Source organism: Asterias amurensis, chromosome 10, assembly GCF_032118995.1.
Source record: "Asterias amurensis chromosome 10, ASM3211899v1".
Lineage (NCBI taxonomy): Eukaryota > Metazoa > Echinodermata > Asteroidea > Forcipulatida > Asteriidae > Asterias > Asterias amurensis.
This window is the reverse complement of record NC_092657.1, coordinates 22078597-22104749: the sequence shown is the minus strand read 5'-3', so window position 1 is coordinate 22104749 and position 26153 is coordinate 22078597. Positions and strand designations below refer to the sequence as shown.

At 36.2% G+C, this 26153-nt stretch overlaps 2 protein-coding genes across 2 annotated transcripts; one reads left to right on the top strand and one right to left on the bottom strand.

The window, feature by feature from the left end:
* The first annotated feature begins 770 nt into the window (after positions 1 to 770).
* Positions 771 to 18577, top strand: LOC139943094 (prostate-associated microseminoprotein-like). Its single transcript, XM_071939909.1, has 4 exons — positions 771 to 941; positions 13693 to 13794; positions 14563 to 14674; positions 15955 to 18577. The coding sequence occupies exons 2-4, from the start codon at positions 13695 to 13697 to the stop codon at positions 16073 to 16075; spliced, it is 333 nt and encodes a 110-aa protein (XP_071796010.1). The 5' UTR covers positions 771 to 941; positions 13693 to 13694; the 3' UTR covers positions 16076 to 18577.
* LOC139943093 (NPC intracellular cholesterol transporter 2-like) lies at positions 18473 to 23529 on the bottom strand. Its single transcript, XM_071939908.1, has 4 exons — positions 23324 to 23529; positions 21506 to 21622; positions 20494 to 20672; positions 18473 to 19823 (listed from the first exon to the last, which is right to left on the bottom strand). The coding sequence occupies exons 1-4, from the start codon at positions 23415 to 23417 to the stop codon at positions 19740 to 19742; spliced, it is 474 nt and encodes a 157-aa protein (XP_071796009.1). The 5' UTR covers positions 23418 to 23529; the 3' UTR covers positions 18473 to 19739.
* Between the last annotated feature and the right edge of the window lie 2624 nt (positions 23530 to 26153).

Here is a 26153-nt window from a genome sequence, read left to right as displayed (position 1 = left end):
TGAGGCAGTCTGATTGCCGACTCATTTCTTATATGAGTTTATTGGTCTCATTATCAGAGGCAATTATATGAGATAAATCGCTCCGTATGGCTGAGTAACTTATGTACAGTTGAGTGGCTCTTGATGAAAAAAAGGGAACTAAGAAAAAAAACCAATAATGTGAAGAAAAAATAATAATAATAGTAATAAGCCTACATATATAAATTTTAAACTAAAAAATATTATGTTGTGAAAAAAAAAATATATATATAAAACAAACCAAAAAAAAAAAGACAGAACAGAAGCTGTACATTATTAAATAGATTAATGAAGTAAAAAGCAGCAATCTTCTCCCAAAACTAAATTTTATTGCGCACAGAAATTATAAAATTGAGCTTCCGGCATGGTTTTATTAATTTACTCTAGATTTTCACAGAAAACAAAATGTAACATTTGATTTTAAGAATCCAGACAATGGAGTGGGTCGGACAAAGTCACCGTCCGTGACTCACGCAGGACAGGCAAAAACGGTCGTTCAGGGAAAGGCAAAGGTAAAAACAAAACAAATTATAATAAATAAATATGTGTTCACATAAACTTTTTATGCTATTGGATGCACCTACAACAAATTATTATAATATATTTATTTTTTTCCAACCTAAAATTAACGGATTATTTTTGTAACAACTTAGCAGTTTCAGTTGAAGAGTCGGTCATTGCGTTCATCTACTACGCATGCTCAAATATCTAAACCACTTCACTCTTAAATATAGCCCAATGCGTGGGTTGCTGGCAATCATTGTAGCTAGTGAAGTGTGGCTAGCTAAGATCTAAAATTACTCTGTAATCTCACAATCACATCATTCTGGAATCGAGTTGCTCCACCGGTAACACTGACAACCACTCTCCCGTATTGCATTACACGCCTACGGCATCGTATCGCACAGCTACAAAACACACAGGTATGTATAATGCACTTTTTTATAATTTGTGTAAAAATCTGTTATGGTAGATGCTTTAGGTTAGAGGCACTGGACACGTTTGGTTAATGCCAAATACCAGCATTTTTTAGAGAAAGATCTGGGTAAAAATTTGTTTTTAGTTATTTGTTTGTTCTTGATTTTTTGGGGTTGTGGGAAGGATTAGAGTATGTTCTCTTTTTATTTATCTAACATTAAAGGCACTGGGTACATTTGATAATATTGTCAAAGTATTTTCACTTGGTTCGTTCCAACATTACGCATAAGATAACAAATCTGTGAACATTCCTGTGCCTGATTGTAAATCGAAGTTGCAAAAAATATTGAAAGAAATTACACCCTTGTTGCTGAAAGTTGTGTGCTTTCAGATGCATTACAAGGTTTCAGGACTGAAGTCTTTTTTAGGTTCAACCTTGTAGTGAGATATTACCCCTTTCTCAAAAACTCTGTTACTTCAGAGGGGCCGTTTCGCACAATGTGTTATACTTTTAACTTGTTTCCATTGTTTGTTACTAAGTAAGTTGTTATCGTATGTTTTGATTTATTACCGAATGTATCCAGTGCCTTTAAGCAAACTATTAATTAATTGTCTTCACTTATGAGTTGAGGATACAACAGGCTTTAGATGTTTTTAAGATCCGGGTTGACTTTAAAGGTATTTAATATGGCAATGTTTTAGTAAGGTTTGCTGTAACACCATGTATATGAAAATCTCTGACTGAGTTGTGGTCAGAGCAACTAAAAATATAAATATTAATAATTGTAAACTTGCGGGTACAACCATGGGTAAAAACTCTTTTGAAGGAGTGGTGGCTCTGAAAAGAGCCGGTTTGGTCTCGACGTTTCGAACAGTATACTCTGCTCGTATTCATCTGAGTTGTGGTCGTTCTAAAAAGAAGCGCTGGTTCAACGACTTGACGTTTTGATCAGTATGTTCTGGCTGTCTTCAGTGACCCATGGCCGTCCTTGGTTTGATGATCTGTTTGTTTCAAACACATTTTGTATATATTGTACATAATTGATGTATTTATTTTCTAATCGGTGTTGATTATTGATCTGTTGAAAATTTGACATGCACAAAAAGGTACTCCACATTTCCTTGATGATCGTTAGAATGAGGGTTAGACCGGCATTTTATTTGTTTTCTTTATTTTTTTATTTAAATTTAAAGACAGTGGACACTATTGGTAATTGTCAAAGACCAGTCTTCTCACTTGGTGTATCTCAACATATGCATGAAATAACAAACATGTGAAAATTTGAGCTCAATTGGTCGTCGAAGTTGCGAGATAATAATGAAAGAAAAAACACCCTTGTCACACGAAGTTGTGTGCGTTTAGATGGTTGATTTCGAGACCTCAAGTTCTAAACTTGAGGTCTCGAAATCAACATCGTGGAAAAGTACTTCTTTCTCGAAAACTACTCCACTTCAGAGGGAGCTGTTTATCACAATGTTTTATACTACCAACCTCTCCCCATTACTCGTTACCAAGTAAGGTTTCGTGCTAATAATTATTTTGAGTTATTACCAATAGTGTCCACTGCATTTAAAGTCACCTGGAAATACAATTTTTTTTCTTTCAAACATAAGAGGATATGTTTACGAACAATAAAACAATTTTTGTAGTAATTGTTTGTCACGATTTATATGTTTAAAAATATATAAATTTGTTCGGGGGGCTGACTCCGCCTACCCCTTTTGTGACGTCAATCGAGGCAGACTTTGCCTGCAATGCGTATAGTAAACACACGTCCAAGTCGTGAGTTGGTACGTTTAAAAAGTGTTTTTCTGCATTCAGCAGCAATACACCTGGTCGGCATTGCCGGGGAAAAAAAACCTCACGACTTGGTCAGTACATGTACTTTGCAATTGTGTTTACTCTACGCATTACGGGCAAAGTCTGCCTCGATTGACGTCACGAACAGTGACATCAATCGGGTCGGTTCGGGGTCTACTCTTAAATTTGTAAATAACATAAGAACTGATTTTTTAAAACCTTAGTTAACTGTTTATTCACATTCCACTCATCAAAACACATATAATTATTAGTGACAAAAGCTTTATTTTGAAAAAAAAATACCACTTCCAGGTGACTCTAAGGTTTAATGTTGTTATCATGGAGTGGCTTCTTTCACGAGAACAGATGGCAAAGGGTTCACCACGCCATATTGATAATCAGGATGCAGTCACGTGACTACCGTCGGACAAGGATGCTCACCAACACGATGTCCGCCCCCCCCCCCACCCCACCACATCTGCAATTTAAGAACTCTGAACATTTGAGGTTAAACAATTTCTTTCTATAACTAAAATGTTAATTTTTATAGCTTAAAGGTGATAATTAAAACAAAAAGTTTAATATCCATTCATGCACACGTGGGGCTTTAAAAACTCAGCCTAAATAGCATAACCAGGTGGCGAGAAGGGGTCATTTTAAGAAAGAATGCCAACGGAAAGTATAGGTTTAGTTTACCAGATGTGCCCCCTCCCAACAACTCAAATAGTGCACCCTTTTTTCCATCATCCATCATTTTTTACGAGAGTCACGGAGCTGTCAGACTGTTCTGTTTTAATCCACCAAGGCAACCTAAATAAACCAGCAAAAAACAATCAAACTTTAATCAATATTTCGCTATTAAAGATTTTAATGTAAATCCAATTACAGAGATGTGACTCTGATTCGTTACATCGTATTAAAGTCTCAAGTCACGATCGTTGTGATATAAGGTCCTAAAAGGCACGAGTCGTGGCTCAATTAAATTCCTTTATTAAATTATAGTTTGATTTTGAAAACATGAATTTGATTCTTCCATAGAATATATTGATTTGGTCGAATAAGTTGTGTGTTTTTCTACGTGCTACCTTAGCATCAGTAACTTACCTGATGAATTGTAATCAATTTATAATGTTATGTATTAGAGGACGGACACAACATTTAATTGGATAGATTGGATAAACAATTCGTGCACATTATTTGCAAACGACTTTCATTGTTTATGGAAGTTCAAAGTGAAAGACTTCTCTTATGACAGTGTGTTTCCTAAATGCAATAATTGTTTCTGAAATAGGAAACAAACAACTTGTTTAGAAGTAAAATTACTTCTGCCCTGGAGTTTACAATCAACCCTAGCATACGCCATGTTTAGTACAATAATTCCATGTGATCTGCAAATTATGAAACTCTTCCATAAGTTACTAATAATAATATATACTTACGAAATAGGAAACAAACAACTTGTTTAGAAGTAAAATTACTTCTGCCCTGGAGTTTACAATTCAACCCTAGCATACGCCATGTTATGTACAATAATTCCATGCGATCTGCAAATTATGAAACGCTTCCATAAGTTACTAATAATATATACTTACGAAATAGGAAACAAACAACTTGTTTAGAAGTAAAATTACTTCTGCGCTGGAGTTTACAATTCAACCCTAGCATACGCCATATTACGTACAAATTCCTTGTGATCTCCACTTTTTGAAACTATTCCACAAAAACAGTAGTATATTTACGAAACTAAGAAACAAACGAGTTGTTTTGATATGAACGACTACTGGCCTAGAAGTTCCAAACAACCTTAGCACACGTCATGTCAACTCATTCGTTTCAAATCATACTGTGGCAATAAGAGGGAATAAATGAAGCGTTTCAGATGAGTCAATGTTCCAAGGCTGTAGTCGTTATAAACTGTGTACTCGAGTGTCTCCTATGGAAAGAAAATCAGGCAAAAGCGTAAATTGAGTGAACGTAATGCACAGCAGGTGCCACAATAATTTGCTGATCGAGTTTCAATCTTAAAGGTGCAGTCCACTCAGTTAACTTCATCTGGAAGTATTTGATGTGACCTTTAGAGACTATTCATTCAAAGGGTTCTAATTTGTACCTCTTTTGTTCATTCACAGTTAGTATCCTGCTACATCTTGAAGGGTCTGGGTACTTTATTTGACCTTTAGAGACTATCATTCGAAAGGTCTGGGTACTTTTTGTAGAACACAAACATAATGTCTATATATTTACACTAAAAGTACACAGTTTGAAGATAAAGATAGTAGCAAGCTCCCCTTAAAAAAATTCTTGCTGGGGTGTTGTAGTTTTTAATAAACTAGTAAAACAATGTCACGGAAATAATTGTGCTCGTTTCTCAACAAACTACAGCACCTTAGCACGTTATTTTTAAAGGGAAACTTTCTATAATTATCTGTAACCGTTTAATAATGTAAACATGTGGACAGTGTTTTGTATTACAAAGAGTACCCAAACCCTTCTGGTATAATCCGCACCATACGTCAACCATGGTTTTGTTGTTAATTCTTTTCAGAAACAAAATAGTTATTGTAAAATATTTAAAATCAAAAATTTGATTTTGTTTTTAAAACACAATTTACACATATTTTATCACGTGAAACATTACAAAGCGTCACCTGGGGTAATTTCCTACACTTTGACCTGTTTAGTTGAAAACACATCAACAGAGATTGCAGCCGTTTGCTGGCGCTATGGGCATTATGGCACAAACCGTCTGTTGCCGCTGACGTCACGAAATCACACATCGGTGTATGGGTAAAAACCAAAATTAATATTCTTTATCCCCGATGCAATTACATCTATTATATTTTATCACGAAATCTCATCTAAATTTGATTAATGTAAAAGATATCTGTTTTATTCGCTGAAATTGGGTTTGGATTTTGTTAAATAACTGTTGCTGTAACACCTTAATATCTATTGGTGACATCAGACTTGCACTCACAGATATTATGCAATGCTTTGTTTACGTCATAGGCGAATATTGCCAAGAGAGGGCGCCCATCCAAAAGTAACATGAGAAACATGCTTCTTTAGGATGTCAGAAATGTGGTACACTTAAAGGCACCTGGAAGTAGGATTTTTGTTTCTTTTAAACATAAGAGTATATGTTTCTTAACAATAAAACAATTTTTTGAGTAATTGTTTGTCACGATTTATATGTTAAACAAATTAATTAAGTGCTTGGGGGGTTGACTCCGCCTACCCCTTTTGTGACGTAGGAAAAGGAAGACTTTGCCTCGATGCGTAGATAAACACACGTGCAAAAGTACATGTAATCCTAAGACGTGAGTTTGTACGCTGCGAAAAAGTTTTTTCTGGCATTTTTCCGGCAATGCCGACCAGGTGTATTGCTGCTGGTTGCAGCAAAACAACTAAAGATGGGGTCAGTCTTCATCTATTTCCTGCAGATCCCAAGTATAGGCGGTTGTGGGCTGCGAAAGTCAGATTAACTAGAGCAAAGTGGTCCGGTCCGACGTCTTTTTCAGCGCTATGCAGCGAACACTTCGAGCCGTCGTGCTTCGAATCCGGGATACACCACTCATTTGACATGACGAGAAGAGCCATTCTTAAACACGACGCCGTCCAAACAATTTTTCCAGCTAGTGGGAAATCGAAGAAGGTATCTGAAAGACGTAATGTACGGGGGCCTTAATACAAATTTTCTCTTCAAATATCGTGCCTTGAATTACGTCACGAACAGCGCCCTCTCGGGTCGGGGCCTATTTGTAAATTTGTAAATACAATCAAAACTAATATTTTTAAACCTTAGTTAACTTTTTATTCACATTCCTCTCGTAAAAACACATATTTTAGTGACAAAAGCTTTATTTAATAAAAATACCACTTCCAGGTGACTTTAAGTTATAGTGTTGATCAAGAAAAACCGTGAACAGTTTGGCATACTGCATTGATTTGTATAAATTATTGACATTTCTAAGATTCCAAAAACGATACATTACAACAATAGTATTTACAAATTGTGATGCAAGTAAAAGTACATAAAATAGCTCTTCTGATTTGCTTTTATTTATCATTTTTATAATGTTATAAGTCCGGTAAATCTTCAAAGAAAGTGTTAACATTCAAATAATTTATTGAAACACGAAATCGTTTATTTGATATCAAGTGTCGAAACATCCCTGTTGTACAGTTGATATGTTTTGTCTGACCTAAATTTTTAAAGCCGAACTTGTTTGTTTGATCTTGAAGCTGAATCATAACTAGAGTTATTGACGATTAAAACGAAACTTAATGACAACCAGTTGTTTTCATATTCTTATGATATCAGTTTGGGTTGATCGTTTGCATGATGTGGCACCTTTGGGAGCATTCAGTCTGGTGAGATATAAAACACTTGGTATTCAAGGCTGTACGTAACTACATGATTGAGTTTGCCTCTACAAGTTATCGACAGGAATCATTTTCACCATGCCTTGATAAAAGCAAAATATTATTTCTAAGTGAAGCTGCTAAAAGTCGTTGTTTATTAAAAGCTTTGCCTGCTAGAGTATCACAATCCGTTGTATTGTCCAACCGTCCGATTGCCTACCGGTCTGCAGTCAGTATACCGAAAACACTTTTTATTTCAGTACACCCTCTGGAAATATCATCACATATTATTTTGTACAAAAGTATGAAATCAAAAGGGTAATTAATGTGTATACTTTTCCCCAATGAATTGAACGCTGTAGTAAGCAATATCACTCATGTAAATCTAACGGGGTGGGGCATCGCAGGGTTTTAATTACGCGTGAAAAAAATAATGATCTACATCTACATCTATTCAGCTACTAAAGCCTATTCAGCATGTAGATTGTGTATAGTTATAGTGCACATTTTCTGTTCCTAATGGAGACCAATGACACAGAAAAGGAAAACAAAATGGCTCCATGAAGAGTTGGGTGCTCCACAAAGAAATGTGTGTACAAAGTATATGGGAGACTGAGCAGGGACAAAGGAAACAACTGGGAGGGCACATCGCTTTGATGAAATGTGCGTACAAAGTGTAATTGGAGACTGAGCAGGGACAAAGGAAACAACTAAACATTAATCCAAAAGGATGCAATTAAGAATGAGTGAAATAAATCATTAGTATCTTTTTTTCAGGTCACTGACATATTTTTAAGCTTGCAGTATCTAACTACTTTTTTTGCGATTATGCCATTCGTAAGAAAACATGTGTGAATTGACAGAAATTATTAACATACATTTTTGTATTAACTTGTTCAGTTCAGTGGCATCTTTTTATCATGTAACGTCTTGTAACATTTCTTCAGATTATTTCACCACTCAGAATTAGACTTAGTTATTGCATTATCGATGTATGTTTTAGTCTCAAGGTAGCCGCATTCAAGATGCCACTTGATTGTTATCCGGTTTTTATTCTTCCTTGGTTTTTATATTTCTATCACGGACTTGAAGGTTATGAATTAAATGAGCCTTTTGTGATTGCACCTGTGGGGTCGACCTCTTTTACGGATTAAAGATGAAGGGAAATTGTGTCAGAGCGATGAGACATTTCGGAATGAATGCAAATATCAAACGCCTCTGCTCTGTGTATTGATTGAAAGCTGTCTGGAGGACTAATTAAAATGTGATATTAAAAGGATGAATCTTAAAGGCAGTGGACACTATTGGTAACTACTCAAAATAAGCATAAAACCCTACTTGGTATCGAGTAATAGAGAGAGGTTGGTAGTATAAAACATTGTGAGAAATGGCTCCCTCTGAAGTGGAGTAGTTTTCGAGAAAGAAGTAATTTTCCACGAATTTGATTTCAAGACCTCAAGTTTAGAATTTGAGGTCTCGAAATCAAGCATCTGAACGCACACAACTCCGTGTGACAAGGTGTTTGTTCTTTCATTATTATCTCGCAACTTCGACGACCGATTGAGCTCAAATTTTCACAGGTTTGTTATTTTATGCATATGTTGAGATACACCAACTGTGAATACTCGTCTTTGACAATTACCAATAGTGTCCACTGTCTTTAAAGGGTTTGGGTCCTTTTTGTAGTAAACAAAACACAATGGCCACAGATGTAGATTAAACTCACACAGTTTCAAAATAATGTTGGTAGAAAGTTTCCCTTAAAATTTTACATGATGAGGTGCTGTAGTTTTTTAGGAATAGGTAAAACAGTGTCACAAATACGTTTGACATGCTAACTTCATTATTAGGAATATTTTCATCATGTAGGAATTCTGTTTATGCATGGACATGCTCACTCGCGGCAATATCTCTTAAAGGCAGTGGACACTATTGGTAATTACTCAAAATAATTATTAGCATAAAACCTTGTTTGGTGACGAATAATGGGGAGAGGTTGTGGTATAAAACATTGTGAGAAACGGCTCCCTCTGAAGTGCCATAGTTTTTGAGAAAGAAGTAATTTTACACGAACTTGATTTCGAGACCTCAGATTTAGAACTTGAGGTCTCGAAATCAACCATCTAAACGCACACAACTTTGTGTGACAAGGGTGTTTTTTATTTCATTGTTATCTCGCAAGTTCGATGACCAATTGAGCTCAAATTTGCACTGGATTGTTATTTTATGCATATGTTGAGATACACCAACTGTAAAGGCTAGTCTTTGACAATTACCAATAGTGTCCACTGCCTTTAACGCCACAATAAAACAAAATAAACAATGGCAGTTGCCAAGCTGCCAATAATCTGTAGCCCAGATGCCAATTGTCAAACTATCGGTTTTATATTGTGGCACTTATTGTCCCTTCCCCATGCATAGTATCTGAAATAACTATTACTGTTAAACAATCCTTAACCATTTCAACATTTCAAAACTAAATTAAAAACAGAAACTAATTATTTCAATGATTAAAGAAACACATGCATCCCTAATGAATTACGAGAAAATCATTTAGCAATAAATACTTGATTATTTTAGCAGATCAGTGATACGATGTAATTATTAACGCATGATGCTCAAAATGCCCGTCTGGAATATTTCAGTTGTTCGGGAGGTTTTTGTTTGGTAACACGTGGGTAGTTAAGCGTTGCGTTGCCCTTGCCCCAATGCATTATGACAGGAATTTGAAGCTTTGTAATCAATTACGCGTGTTATCAATTTTACCCGTAGGATCTGTCGTGCTAATTCCATACAGTCCTTAAAGGAAAAGTATGTGCTCATTAATTACTTTTAAAATGGCAATATTAATATTTGGTTAGAAGCCATAGCAGTGTGACCTGATTTAAAGCCATTGGACACTTTCGGTAAACAGTGTTTTCCAAAAGGCCACACTTCGTGTATCACAACTTATACATAAAATAACAAATCTGTGGAAATTTAAGCTCAATCGGTCATCGGAGTCTGGAGAAAATAACTGGAAAACCCACCCTTGTTTCCGCACGTTTCGCCGTGTCATGACATGTGTTTAAAATAAATCCGTGGAAAGAAAAAAACATAGAATAAATAAAACAGGCCCACAGGCCAAGTTGGACGTGACTTACAATCAATGAATAATAATAAATAGCAAAAACATGAAGTCAATTGCAAGTAAGATTACAACAAAAGAAAAGTTCAAAATTTAACCGAATGTATACTTTACCTTTAAAGAGAAATGTATTACATTGTTTAGGATAGAGTAAATTAATTAATTCTCCTCTAATTGACATCATACATCCAATGATGTGAAAGTATCATATTCAGTGGTCACGTTTCAGTGAACACAATCACGACAGAGGGATGTTTCATATGTTGGGTTGCTTTGATGGAGAAAATTAAATTGGTATGTTTTAAGTTCAAGCATTTATGAGTCACACTTTTTGCCTTTAAAGGCAGTGGGCACTATTGGTAAATAATCAAAATAATTATCAGCATAAAACCTTACTTGGTGACAAGTAATGGGGAGAGGTTGACTGTATAAAACATTGTGAGAAACGGCTCCCTCTGAAGTGACGTAGTTTTCGAGAAAGAAGTACTTTTCCACGATGTTGATTTCGAGACCTCATATTTATTTAGAATTTGTGGTCTCGAAATGAAGCATCTGAAAGCACACACTTCGTGTGACAAGGATGTTTTTTTCCTTACATTATTATCTCGCAACTCCGACGCCCCAATTGAGCTCAAATTTTCACAGGTTTGTTATTTTATGCATATGTTGAGATACACCAAGTGAGAAGACTGGTCTTTGACAATTACCAATAGTGTCCAGTGTCTTTAAATCTTGTAGACTTGAATTAACTCTTTTACCAATCTCGATGGTCCCCCTTCGAGAACAAAAAGGTAATTAACACGCAGTCAATTCCGTCGCAAGAATCTGAAATCATCCTGTGTAAATGTCTGTACAGCGAATATCAATGTTGCTTTGTATATAATTGGATAGTGGACTTTCCCTTATGTTTGCACATTGAATTGAATGTCTACTCTATATTAGATATTGGACATTCCTGTTTAGGCAAACATATCAAACTATAGTTTCATATTTCAGTTGTCACACGCAATCAATCCGGCCGCAAGAATCTGAAATCATCCTGCGTAGTATATAGTCTGATATTGGATATTGGGCATTCGCAGTATTATGTCCGTACAACGAATATCATTGTTGTTTTCTATGATATGATAGCATGGTGCCTGCAGTGAAACCTGAGGCAGCATGCTGTAAAGGATCTTGTTAGAAACGTGGTCTCTCCCGTCATAAACACTAAATTGAATTAACACTGTAAAGTCCATTAGTATTAATGCCTAAATGGCGACCGTTGACTGATGTTTGATTCTTTGTAACAGCATGTTTACACTATGAGTGCAATGCGTTATTCAATCAGTCAATGATATCCATTATTTCCTTATTAACAGTCCACCTCCCCTTCCAGCCGGAAATATATGTAATATATATTTTTTTTTAATGGGGGGATGTTTACATCAACTTCTTATCTATACGCATCAAATATTGTAACCCTTTGACATAGTTCACAACATCTCTCAAAACTCACTTGTATCCAAAATGTTGTAGTTTTAGTTCCATTGTGTTTTGTTTCTTCGGCGCTTTGATCTTGATGTAAAAGCGCTTTACAAATAATATTAATTGTATGTATGTATTTATGTATTTATGTATGTATGTATGTATGTATGTAATGTTACATCATGCAATGCCTCAAATCATATATAAATTATTCTACGTTATGCAGTATAAGTTTTGTAAGTAAATTTAAACATTGTCTCCGTGGCGAGAAACGTTCCCTTTTGAGACCTATGCCCATGTAGACCTGCTTTAAAGGCAGTGGACATTACTGGTAATTGTCAAAACCCAGTCTTCTCACTTGGTGTATCTCAACATGTACATAAAATAACAAACCTGTGAAAATTTGCGCTAAATTGGTCATCGGAGTTGCGAGATACCTACGAAAGAAAAAACACCCCTGTCACACAAAGTTGTGTACTTCCAGATGCTTGATTTCGATACCTCAAATTCTAAACTTGAGGTCTCAAATTCGTGGAAATTTAGTTCTTTCTCTAAAACTACATCACTTCAGAGGGAGCCGTTTCTCACAAGGTTTTATACTATCAACCTCTTCCTATTACTAGTTACCAATTAAGGTTTTATACTAATAATTATTTTGAGTAATTACCAATAGTGTCCACTGCCTTTAAGTATGTAAACTGCGTCAACCATGGTATTTGTGATAGTGTAAAAACAGTTGTTTCGTAATCAGTTTCTTGAATGTGATGACCTTGATACTCTCGGTCTGCTGCTCAAATCGTTCTGACATCCCTTCATACAAGTGTTTCATACTTTGTCAGGATGGTCTGGGGGTCGTCTGAGAGTGTCAGGGTTATCATGTTTCTTCTTTTGCGTGTTTATGTCCCTTATTTTGTATTTTTTATCTTCTCCATTTTTGGAGGTTTTGAGGAAATAAATAAATAAATAAAAAAATATTATTTTTATTAGACATTTTGCAGGTTCCCTGATATCCCATACTCTGATATACGCCTTTAAGTACAGTAGAATCAAAGCACAATCAAACTATACTTTCCAGAACAAATTAATTGCCAGTTAAAATTCTCAAAACGTGTTGCAGCGGTAACTGGTGAATTGCATATTGATGATCCGCATACGTTTTTTGTAGCAATGTTTTCTGCTTAAAGACACTGGATACTATTGGTAATTGTCACAGACTAATCTTCGCAGTTGGTGTATCTCAATGCATAAAATAACAAACCTGTGGAAACTTGAACTCAATCAGTCGTCGAAGTTGCGAGATATTAATGAAAGAAAAAAAACACCCTTGTCGCACCATGGTCACACGAAGTTATGTGCTTTCAGATACTGGATTTCGAGACCTCAAATTCTAAACCTGAGGTCTCGAAATCAAATTCGTGGAAAAATTATACTTCTTTCTCGGAAACTACGTCACGTCAGAGGGAGCTGTTTCTCACAGTGTTTTAATAGTATCAACCTCTCTCTATTACTCGTAATCAAGAAATGTTTAAGACAATAATTATTTATAGTAATTACCAATAGTGTGCACTGCCTTTAAGCAGATCTAGGAATTTAGGCTCAAGTGGTGATACATTTTACCCAACTCTATATACTGAAAAAGAGGTTAACCATTTTATAGTGTAACCGCAAACCTACCTTTAATTTGTTTTACTCTGCAACGATTTCCAAACCCTACTTTTTAGTTAATCAACTATGTTTACAAGTGAAGTCTCATCGTCTGATAATAGATAAATAAAGTGTCTCCATGGCCAAAATGAAAAAGGAGTAAAAATGTGGGGGGGGGGGGGGAATTACTTCGAAGACCGCTTTTGGTATAAATAAATAAATTTGTAAATGCACCTTTACGATACCCTTCTAAACAACCCCTTATAACCTTACGTTCGGAGCAGACGACATTACATTACAAGAAACTAATCTTTACCGCATTTTGTTTCAATTTTAAAATTTTGTTTTTCAGAGATGGCCATAACAAGAACTTCGGGTCGCGTGGTGGCGCTGTTCGCCTTTCTCTCGCTTGCCATTTTCGTGATGGAAACAGATGCTCAGTGCATGTACTATGGTGAGACCTAATTAATGATTCTTTAAATTATTAATTTATGAATGATAAATAACTAGACTTTCCCATAAAGTTTAGTACAGCACCAATTTTCTCACTGCCATTCAGCAATGTTTGTGAGCACGCGCAATGTGCAGTTTACATCGAAAAGGCAAGTACTGAAGTCAAGTGACAGTTTTAGCTGATACAGTGTCTTCTTTTGCTGAGAGAGAGGCAAACAAAATTGACAATTAAAAACAAGTAAAACAGTTAACGCTCAAGTTAAATTTTTAGGAAAACAATTTCATTACAATTTTATATGTGCCCTATATGGAATTTGTATGTAAGCTCAATAACCACCGTATCTCCTTTATGTGTATAATTATCTGTGTATATATACATGTATGCTCGTTTGCCTTTTATAGTTAGTCAGTGATTTTTATTATCTTTTGTGCTTTTTTATATGCCCTTTCTTGCATTAATGTGATTTGGGGATTTAGGAGACATACGCCTTTTGGCGATAGTTATTGTTTTTTGTTTTTTTCTTTTGTTTTACTTCTATTCTCTCCTAGGCACCCCATTGTTGTTTTATTTTATTGCCTTATTTTAATGTTAATTTTTAATGTGTGTATAATTTATGTGCTTGTAAATGTGTTTGCCCGAATAAATATTATTGTTACTATTATTATAACAATCTTCCAAATTTTCTGTCTTTGTAAAAAGAAGGTTTGGAGTACTTACAAATTGATGTCATAATATCTAACGAAAAATTTTTTTTTTTATTGATTCCAGATGAAGTTTGTAAATACAAGGGCAAAACCTACCCAATGTTTGATACATGGCATACTGACGACTGCGAATGGTGTATGTGTGAAGGGGAGTACGGATACATGTGCTGCTCAAAGTAAGTAAACAAAGTCAACAACAACAACAACGACAACGACAACGACAACGACAACGACAACGACAACGACAACGACAACGACAACGACAACGACGACATTGACAACTGCAATAACAGCAACAACAACAATAACCTTTTCTAAGGTTACGCAAGCACCGGTGTCGCAGGCAATTATGTCCTCTATGCAATACTATCCCGAGAACATTATTGCATATGCAATAATGTCCGTCGGACGGTTTTGCATATGCAATTGTGTCCGCCCGGACGCTGCTGCATAATGCAATAGTGTCCGCCCGGACACGTTTGCATAAAGCAGTTGTGTCCGCCCCCGTGCAAAACCGTCATTGCAGTAATTTAAACGCCCTTCGTCGACGGAACACGTTCGCGATCTTTTTTTACAAGGTAACTGCATGTCATGAATGACATGGGAAATGTTTGGCCGTTGGGTATTCGCTGCAATCATAAAATACGTGAATTCGTCTCGGTAAAATTATCAAGAACCAGGCCTCGTTGGGTTTAAACCACTAGTTGAAAACCTCTTCACAACACATTGATTCCCTTATTTAAAAACACTAACGAAGAAAGATACAAAAAAAATGTAAAAAATATATACATATAGGCTACAACAATAGAAAAGGACAAACTAGTTCCCATATTTTGTCATCTTTAAACGATTGGGTGGACATAAGTTATATTAAAACACACATTTTGTTTGTTCTGTATTCTGGTTGGCTGAAACACGGTCACGTGGGGGTGAACTAAAGTCTAGTGATCGCGCGCGAGTGTTTTGCGGGAACTAGTCTTTGAAAATAGTGCCTGGTTACAGCGCCCTCTCTTGACGTGAACCGTGAACATAAACTAAAAAACTTCCGTTCTTTTTTTCGCATTAAGAACGAGGTTTTAATAAAACACATAATGACTGGCATAATTCGGTAACTAGTGTACATTCTATTCCCCCTCGGGCCTGTGAGTGACCAGAAGAGGGGCCTATTTCCGGAGGCCGAAGGTCCCTCTTCTGGTCACTCAAAGTCCCTCGGGGAATAGACGTGCATTTACCTCATTGCCTGTCAATAGACCTTATGCATTGACGTCATCCAGCCGCCATCTTTGAGGTCAAACGGTGACGAAACAATCGAAACGCACATAGATTGGCCAATGAACAACCTCCTTTTGATCTCAAGGCGAGGGCGCCGTGCTGAAATGACGTCATGTGCATAAGGTCTATATGTTTGTGTATACTATGAATATCTTATCCTTCTAAAAACTATTTCCTTTTGTAGATTCTCGATCCCCATCGATTACGACAATGGATGTGAAGTGACGAGAGATTACAGTACGTGTCAGACTAAAGTTGTAGACGAAGATGGCAAAGATTGCGAAGTGCTCGTTGGTGTTCTCTAAATTATATCAACTTAAAGGGACAGCAGCCGATTTCACGTCACGCTAGGATTAATCTTATCTCGAGTTAGGACGAGTAACCCGTCCTAACTTAGGATGGGTACAATGCGTCCTACGTCTTTGGATACGGAACTTTACTCGTCCTAAGTCCTAAGATTAATCCTAAGTTAGGAAGAGTTTGGTGAATTAGACTGCTGGAACTCGTTGTAGGACGCTAAACACAATGTCCACAGATTTACATTAAACTTGTATGGTTTGAAGTTTGAATGATGATATTAAGCTTCCCTTAAAATATTACTTGCTGATGTGCTGTAGTTTTTTGAAGAGCAGCAAAACAAGTTAAAGACACTGGACACTATTGGTAATTGTCAAAGACCAGTCTTCTCACTTGGTGTATCTCAACATTAAAACAAAACAACAAACCTGTGAAAATTTGAACTCAATTGGTCGCCGAAGTTGCAAGATAATAGTAGAAGAAAAAACACTCGCAGGAAGTTGTGTGCTTTCAAATGCTTAATTTTTGGACCTCAAAATCTAATTCCGAGGTCTCGAAATCAAATTCGTGGAGAATAACTTCATTCTCTTAACCTACGTAACTTAATAGGGAGCCGTTTTTCACAATGTTTTATACTATCAGCAGCTCTTCATTGCTTGTTATCAATTAAGTATTTATGCGAACAATTATTTTGAGTAATTACCAATAGTGTCAGTACCCTTTAACTTTAACGGTCTGAAGATAATGATGATGCTTCTCTATTACCTGCTGATGTGCTGGTTTTTTTTTCAGAAATCAGTAAAAACAAGTTAAGAAAATATTTGTTAGTCTCAGTGAGATGAATATTATTTTAGCATGTACAATGGTATTAACCAATAATACATGTAAAAACTGAGATGAACATTATTTTCGTGATATAATTTACTCATTCTCAAAAACTACATCACCTCAGCAAGTGATATTTTAGAGGAAGTGATCATTATCTAGCCAAGCTGTGTAGGTTTATTGTAAATCTGTAGACATTGCGCAAAAAGCACCTAAACCCTTTAACTTATAACGTTGGTGCTGCATGTTTCTATACGAATTTTAACAAATGAATCAAGTGAATGATGGTGATACTATATGGTTTCAGTTAATATTGGATAGTGATATTATATGTTTCCTTTAAGTAACTGTTTGTAATGGTTCAAGTAACACACACTTTAGTCTCATTCGTTGTAATTCAGCTGGTTCTATAAAGGTCCAAAGCTCACCTGGACCCAATTTCAAAGAGCTGCTTAATAGCACAAAAATTTGCTGAGCATAAAACGTTTTGCCTTGATAAAAATAGGATTACCAACCAAATTTACACGTGATTTTCATAAAAAGCAAACAACAGTTGAATACCAGTTCAAGCAATATGCAACAAATGGAAATTTGGTTGGTAATCCTGTTTTTATCAAGGATGAAATTTCATGCTAAGCAGATTTTTGTGCTTAGCAGGTCTATGAAATTTGGCCCAGGTTCTAAGTCCGAAGGAAACTGTCACCTTCTTGGTTAGGGGAACCTAGGATTAGGCATCTGGGTGAACTCTTTCTCAGGGTTTTCTTGAGAGTGCAGATAGTATAATGTGAATATTCCATTTGAATTGTGATAATCTATTGGTCTTATCAAAATATGATGGTAACACTTTTTGGGGGTTTCACAAAAATAGGCCTGGTAAGATTTTGTTAGAATTATGAGTTTATTTTTTTTTTCCATTGTAGAAATATTCTTTGCTTTCAAAATACATTATAAATACACTTTTAACACTTTTGTTTATAATATGACATACATTTGGTTGTGTTTAATAGAACAAAGTTTTTGAAACAACACTATAATGATTATGATTTAAAACTGAGTATGGTGGAGATACTATCTAGTAAGGTTTGCAGTAGCACATGTACATTGATTTATGTTTGTAATGTTGCACGGCGGAAATAAAATTGAACACATTTCGAAAACAGGTTCCAACAAGCATTTGAAAAGGACATCTTGAAATGATTAAGTAAAAGTTATTTTTATTTATGGGAACAATATTCGTTAGTTAATAGTTAGGCACACTTTAGTTTGCTCTACCAAAATTAATCACTCTTTAAAGACACTGGACACGTTTTGCAAATTGTCAAGGACCAGTATTCTCACTCGGTGGTCATCGAGGTTTCAAAAGAACAATAACAAGAAAATAATATTTGAGTAAAAGTTTACATTTTTCCCCAAAAAAACTACTTTAATTCAGGGGGAGCCGTTTCTCACAATGTTACAAGTACTGCTTTCTGTTGGTCGTTACCAAGTGATTTTCTTTCGCTATTACTTTGAGTAATTACCAACAGTGTCCAGTGTCTTTAAAGGGCAACGCAACAAATTCAACGTCATAGTTCTTGAAGTAATGTCTGAATTCTTTATTCCATTTCTTTTCTTAAACGACAGCTGGTTTTTATTGTATTAAAGTAGGTTTCAATAAAACACGTCGATCTGATTAAAACAATAAAGTGTTTGTTGTCAGTTTGTGTCTGCACTCTGAACCAAATCAATGTTCCCTCAAAACATTGAGACAATTGTATAAAAAACAGCTAGACATTGGAACTCGGTGACATTAAGTCGACAATTATTGCATAAATCATCATTGTGTGTTTTTATAGTTTAACCACGTTGAACTTTCTGCATACAAGTTTCCAGAGTTAAAATCAAAAGCAATATGTAAACCCACTGCTTTCTGTTATAGAGTTAAATACAAAATTCACAGATTTCAAATATTATAATAAAAAAACGCTTAGTTTAGATATCGCGAGTCAAAAAAAGTTAAACATTTAAGGTTTATTTCACATTTTTGTTGTCTGCTGGCTCCAACGAACGATTGACTTTTAACTTTCATAGATTGTTTTTGGTTTGTCATGGAAGTTGTGTAAAACCTCTTAGAGGTAAAACGATGATGCAACAATGTAAAACATTGTCTATGCACGCGTAGGGAGGACTAATAAAAGACCTTACTTTGACTTATCGAAGAGGGCGCCCTTACTCAAATGACGGCAAGCGCTGAAGTACAATGGACAAGATTTTTCCGGTTAATAATTAATTGCAGATTGTTTAAAATACAGTTAAGAGATTGTTACTCAAAATATCACTCAAAATAAGCATAACAGCATAACAACTGACTCAGCATAACAACTGACTCGGCATAACAACTGACTCGGCATAACAACTGACTCGGCATAACAACTGACTCGGCATAACAACTGACTCAGCATAACAACTGACTCAGCATAACAACTGACTCAGCATAACAACTGACTCAGCATAACAACTGACTCAGCATAACAACTGACTCAGCATAACAACTGACTTTAGCAACGAGCAATAATATTAGTGAGAAATGGCTCCCTCTAAAGTAACATAGTATTAATTGAGGTAACTTCTGACAATTTTATTTCAATCTGAGGAAAACTTCAGGCTTGAAGCGGTTCTCATGCATCTACAAGCACAGCGTTTATGCAACAAGGGTGTATTTTCCTTTTTATTGTCTCTTTAAGCAATTTCGATGACCATTTCAGCCCAAATTGTTTTTAAGTTTGTTAATTAATGCATTTGGTATTATGAGACACTTCAGGAAAGAATACTGGTCTTTCCAGTGCTTTGAAAACCGAGACGAAAGTTTTAAACGACACTTGCAGGTACCTGGAAACAGAATACATCTTTTGAGTCTTGGTCTTGCATCTCCCATTTAACGTACACATTAACCTGTAAATACAATCATAATTATCAATTACTTCAAGAGATTAAAGGCAGTGGACACTATTGGTAATTACTCAAAATATCTATCAGCATAAAACCATAATTGGTAACGAGTCATTGGGAGCTGTTTATAGTATAAAACATTGTGAAAAACGGCTCATTCTGAAGTAACGTAGTTTTTGAGAAAGAAGTAATTTTCCACAAATTTGATTTCAAGACCTCAGAATTACTTCGTGTGACAGGTTGTTTTTTCTTTTTATTATTATCTTGCAACTTCGACGACCAAGTGAGCTCAAGTTTGAACAGGTTCGTTATGTTATGCATATGTTGAGATACACCACGTGAGAAGACTTGACTTTGACAATGGACCCTTCCCATGAAATATGCTAATTACATTCACGCATGCGTACAGACCCTGTTGGTTGGCAAACGCCATAGAGTTGTGCACTAAGCAGACGCGCAATCGCGTCTGCGTCACGCACCCATTAGCCGTGTACAAAACAGCGCGATGTTCCCTCATTTTGCCAACCAAAACGTTTGTGCGCAAGCACTATGTGCAATTTACATATTTCATGGGAAAGGTCTATTACCAAAGGTGTCCAGTGTCTTTAATGGATCGTGTGCAATAAGCTTGTATATAGTCATTTACTTCAAAAGATTAAACCAGTTTACTTACCTGAGGATACTCCTTTCTCACAAAGAGTTTGCCATTATACAAATTCTTAGTATCTGGTTTCAAGGGACATTTAATTCCAGTTGTTGCGCATGCGTCTGTGTATGGTGTTGGAAACGGTATGGGCAGTCCACCTATGACGCCATGAACAACTGTCGTTGCCTTGGTAACTGTTTTCGATCCTGTAAGAAAATACAAAATAATGTCGGATTTCATCAATGTTTTGTAGATTTCGTTTTCAGTTGGGCCTTATTTTTGTATATTATGCAAAAAACAGAAAATAATGCGTAGGAGAAATTACCAAAATTAAATTCTTTAATAACTGGCTTTGGAACATAGCGCTGCTAACCGTAACACACACGAAAATGCATGGTAATCCTTCCGTTGCTTTCACTGCACGTACGTGAATGACGTTACAATGCAAATCCATGGTGAACGTGCAAGCTGGCTGCCTAATTCTGTTGACCTGTAGAATACGTTTACATATTAGCAAATCTGTCTGCTACAGTAAGCACGAAAATTTGCTTACCGTTAAGCAGCGCTATGAAATTGGGCCATGGAGTCTTTTATTGTTTTAGTGAGAAATTAGCTCTTTCTAAAATAAATACGTTACATCAGAGGGTGTCGTTTTACACAATGTATTATACTATCGACAGCTCTTCATTACTCGTTACAAAGTAAGGTTTTATGCTAATTTGAGTAAACGTGTACAGTGCCTTTTATGTTTGTTTTGCTTTACTCCATAACTACTCGTTTTAGAGTGTCGATATTTGTCATGGAAGTATGGAAATAAATGTGTCTTTGAACTGAATTAAATAAACCGATCCATTAAGCTCCGCCCACGGCGCACCTGTGAGCATTTATTTCATTTTGCACAACTCTGCCGCGTCCGCCAAGCATACGCGCACACATGCCGGACCTTGTGACGGACTTTTGTTTTCGCAATGGGTTGTGATTGTTCAACACGCAATGGGGCGGAGCTTAATGTATCGGTCTATTGACTTGAAATACTCACCACCCATGGTGAATGTCACAGATACGCTGACATTGGTTCCTCGTTTGAATTGACACGGTAGCTTAGGACAAGGAATGACATCTACTTCATTAATTATAGCATCCTGTGTTACATTGTCTAGAGTCACAGAAAACAAAAACATCACAAATAAGTGCAAACTAGAAACAATGGACCCTTCCCATGAAATTTGCTAATTACATTTACGCATGCGTACAGACCATGTTGGTTGGCAAACGCCATAGAGTTGTGCATTAAGCAGACGCGCAATCGCGTCTGCGTCACGCACCCATTAGCCGTGTACAAAACAGCGCGATGTTCCCTCTTTTTGCCAACCAAAATGCTAGTGCGCACGCGCTATGTGCAATTTACATATTTCATGGGAAGGGTCTATTATAGTAGAGTTGCGGTTACAACCATGCATGTTATTAATCTTTTTGATCATGTAGTATTGGTTCTGAAGTTCATAGCCGGTGTGGCAGGAGACAATCCCCCCCCCCCCCCATACGGCGTACAAACTTCTCCTGATAGCGCCCTCTCTTGAATCATCCTTCTCCAGCCAATGTTAATTTCCCATTGGGGGACACTAATCTCCGGTAGACAGAATTCCCTGAGACACCGGTTGTCACAGAAAAGACACCATCATAAATAAGTATAAACTAAAAATAATAGTAGACTACAACTGTATCATAAATCTCCCTTGATGTAGTATCGGCACTGACGATAAGAGCCGGTTTGGACTCGGCGTTTCAAACTATATACTCTACTCGTCTTAAAGACACTGGACACTATTGGTAATTGTCAAAGACTAGCCTTCACAGTTGGTGTATCTCAACATATGCATACAATAACAAACCTGTGAAAAATTGAGCTCAATCGGTCATTGAAGTTGCGAGATAATAATGAAAGAAAAACCACCCTTGTCACACGAAGTTGTATGCGTTTAGATGGTTGATTTCGAGACCTCAAATTCTAAATCTGAGGTCTCGAAATCAAATTCGTGGAAAATTACTTCTTTCTCGAAAACTTTGTCACTTCAGAGGGAGCCGTTTCTCACAATGTTTTATACCATCAACCTCTCCCCATTACTCGTCATCAAGAAAGGTTTTATGCTGATAATTATTTTGAGTAATTACCAATAGTGTCAACTGCCTTTAAAGTTTCTCTTGAGGACAAGCATAGTGTAGTGTTCGAAACGTCAAAACCGGCTCTTTTCAGAGGTAACACTCTCTCAAAAGAAGTTTATTACAATGTTGTTCCCGCAAATTTATCTATTATGTATAATGCAAAGCCTTAAAAATCACCCCCATAAAATTATTACATTCAGTCTGTAGGTTGGTTTTTACATTTAAAACACATTTACTGACAGTGTTGTGTTAAGTTTACATACGCTGGACAATATTGGCAATTGTCAAAGACCAATATTCTCACTTGGCGTTCACCAACAAATGCATATAACAAACTTGGTTATTGAAGTTGCAAGAAACTGATGAGAAAAAAAACACCCATGTTATACAAATTGGTGTGCTTTCAGATAGGGACAAAATGTTTCTGGCCAGAGGTCGTTTGTCATGTGAGTGCGAAATAAAAATTACCCCTTTTTCAAAAACTAGGTTACTTCAGAGGGAGTCATTTCTCACAATGTTTTATACTATCAACAGCTCTCCGTTGCTCGTTACCAAGTAAGTCTGTGTGGTAATATGTATTTGGAGTAATAACCAAACACTTCGTCCTCCCATGGACTCCCTTCGAAGTCAGAAACGATATATTTTTTTATTATTTCTATAAATTCAAACTTGGTACAATAACGAATGAACTTACCGCATGGTATGAACTTTATCTTCTGTGCATTGGCAAGATACAAACTAAGAATCACAGCAGCTATTAAGAACTTAAATAGAGCATTTGATGCCATTGTCTTTAGTCTTCTAGAATTCAGTCAGTTCAGAAAATTGTAAATCATTGGATAGTGGCGTCGTGGAAGATACAGTTTGTATTACCAAACTATTGAAACAGGTAGAACTTATCTGGTCACCTGAATCAGATGGGTGTTCAAAAACAAAGTTTAAAGTCCAGTGTTGAAAATAACTTTGGAAGTTCATACACTACCGACAGTTAAAGGAACTGGACAAGTATTCTCACTTGGTGCATCCCATTATTATGCATAAAGTACCAAACCTGTGAATTTTAATTGAGCTCATTCATCGAAGCTGCAAGAGAATTATGAACAATACAAATTTATTCAAATTTGTGTGCTTTCAGATGTATAGTGACCTCAGCTGAGGTCTCGAATTCAAGGCATCTAAAAATACACAATTTGTGCAACAAGGGTATTTTCGACGACCAATTGAGCTCAAATTTTCATAGGTTTGTTATGCATGTTGAGATACACCAACTGAGAATAATTTTCTTTGACAATTACCAATAGTGTCCAGTGTCTTTAAATCACGGGGTTAGTTTGGAAGTTTAATCAGCTATGACGTAGGACTGATAAGGTTTATGGGTCGAGTCCAAAGGTTAAAGAGCGTCAAAGGCGCATGTGAAATGGCTGGCTGTGAAACTATGGCTGGCATGTGAAATGTACACGGGACGCCATTATAGTAAGCAAGCCTTTTGATGCAACAATAGTGTGCCATTTAAAGGCAGTGGACACTATTGGTAATTACTCAAAATAATTATCATCATAAAACCTTTCTTGATTACGAGTAATGGGGAGAGGTTGATACTATAAAACATTGTGAGAAACAGCTCCCTCTGAAGTGACGTAGTTTTCGAGAAAGAAGTCATTTTCTACGAACTTGATTTCGAGACCTCAAGTTTAGAACTTGAGGTCTCGAAATCAACCATCTAAACGCACACACCTTCGTGTGACAAGGGTGTTTTTCTTTCATTATTATCTCGCAACTTCTACGACGGATTGAGCTAAAATTTTCACAGGTTTGTTATTTCATGCATATGTTGAGATACACCAAGTGAGAAGACTGGTGTATGACAATACCAATAGTGTCCACTGTCTTTAATACTTAACATAAAAACACAGAGGTACAACGTTACAAAAAGGGGTTGATACTTACCACAGGGAAATAGTGGGCCTAAATACAGAGTTAAAAGGTGAACCACAGACATGGTTTTACGGTTCAACATTTAGTTGTAGGTGTATACTTTTTAGTTATAATATTTATTATAGGGATTAACTAACTTTGTGTAATGGCTTCTGATGCACAATTTTCTTAGAAACCACGACGTTTGAAGGGAATCAAGTCTGGATCCTTGGTTGTATGATACAATAATCAGTCGTTTAAATCTTTTTTGTAACAGGAATACGTCGAAAAGTCGAACAGTAATATGCATGTGATTGACTAATAAACATTGAGGACTTACAACGCTTTGCTTTCAAAGTGCCTTTGGATGTTGTGGTAAGTTTCAAATTCCAGTTGTTTCAAGAAGAGAGACTGCCTTTCGAAGTGTAACATTTAGTTTATTGTTTCAATTTGCATACCCCCATCAGGTCGCCTTCAACTTCATTCAAAAACAAAATCAAATTATTTAAAGACTTTAAAGTCACCTGGAAATAAAAAAAAATTTCTTTCAAACAAGAGTAAATGCTTACGACCAATAAAACAATTTTTTTAGTAATTGTTTGTCACGATTTATATGTTTAAAAAATATATAAAGTTGTTTGGGGGCTGACTCCGCCTACCCCTTTTGTGACGTCAATCGAGGCAGACTTTGCCTGCAATGCGTATAGTAAACACACGTGCAAAGTACATGTTCGTCCAAGTCCTGAGTTGGTACATTTCAAAAAGTGTTTTTCTGCATTCAGCAGCAAGACACCTGGTCGGCATTGCCGGAAAAAAGCATTTTTTTTTTTTAAACGTACAAACTGACGACTTGGTCCGTACATGTACTTTGCAAGTGTGTTTACTCTACGCATTACAGGCAAAGTCTGCCTCCATTGACGTCACGAACAGCGCCCTCTCGGGTCGGGGTCTACTCTTAAATTTGTAAATAACATAAAAACTGATTTTTTAAAACCTTAGTTAACTGTTTATTCACATTCCACTCATCAAAACACATAATATTAGTGACAAAAGCTTTATTTTGAAAGAATACCACTTCCAGGTGACTTTAAGGGAATCAAGTCTGGATTCTTGGTTGTATAATCAGTCGTTTAAATCTTTTTTGAAACAGGAGTACGTCGAAAAGTCGAACAGTAATATGCATGTGATTGACTAATAAACATTGAGGACTTACAACGCTTTGCTTTCAAAGTGCCTTTGGATGTTGTGGTAAGTTTCAAATTCCAATTGTTTCAAGCAGAGAGATTCCCTTTCGAAGTGTAACATTTAGTTTATTGTTTCAATTTGCATACCCCCATCAGGTCGCCTTCAACTTCATTCAAAAACAAAATCAAATTATTTAAAGACTTTAATAATCAAATTGTCATCGCTTCGCGTCACCTCAAAATCAAGTGCAGTTCAAAATAACAATTATTTGTTTCTGCATTGAAGATAGCACTCCAGATTCGTGTGACGTACAAACCCGTTATTCGGTGTGCAATTAGTTGGGTTAAACTTGCGTAGCGCCCTCTATCGGTATTCAAATTTTATTTTTATTGAGCGGTATACAAGTGGCTGAATGAACAAATTTT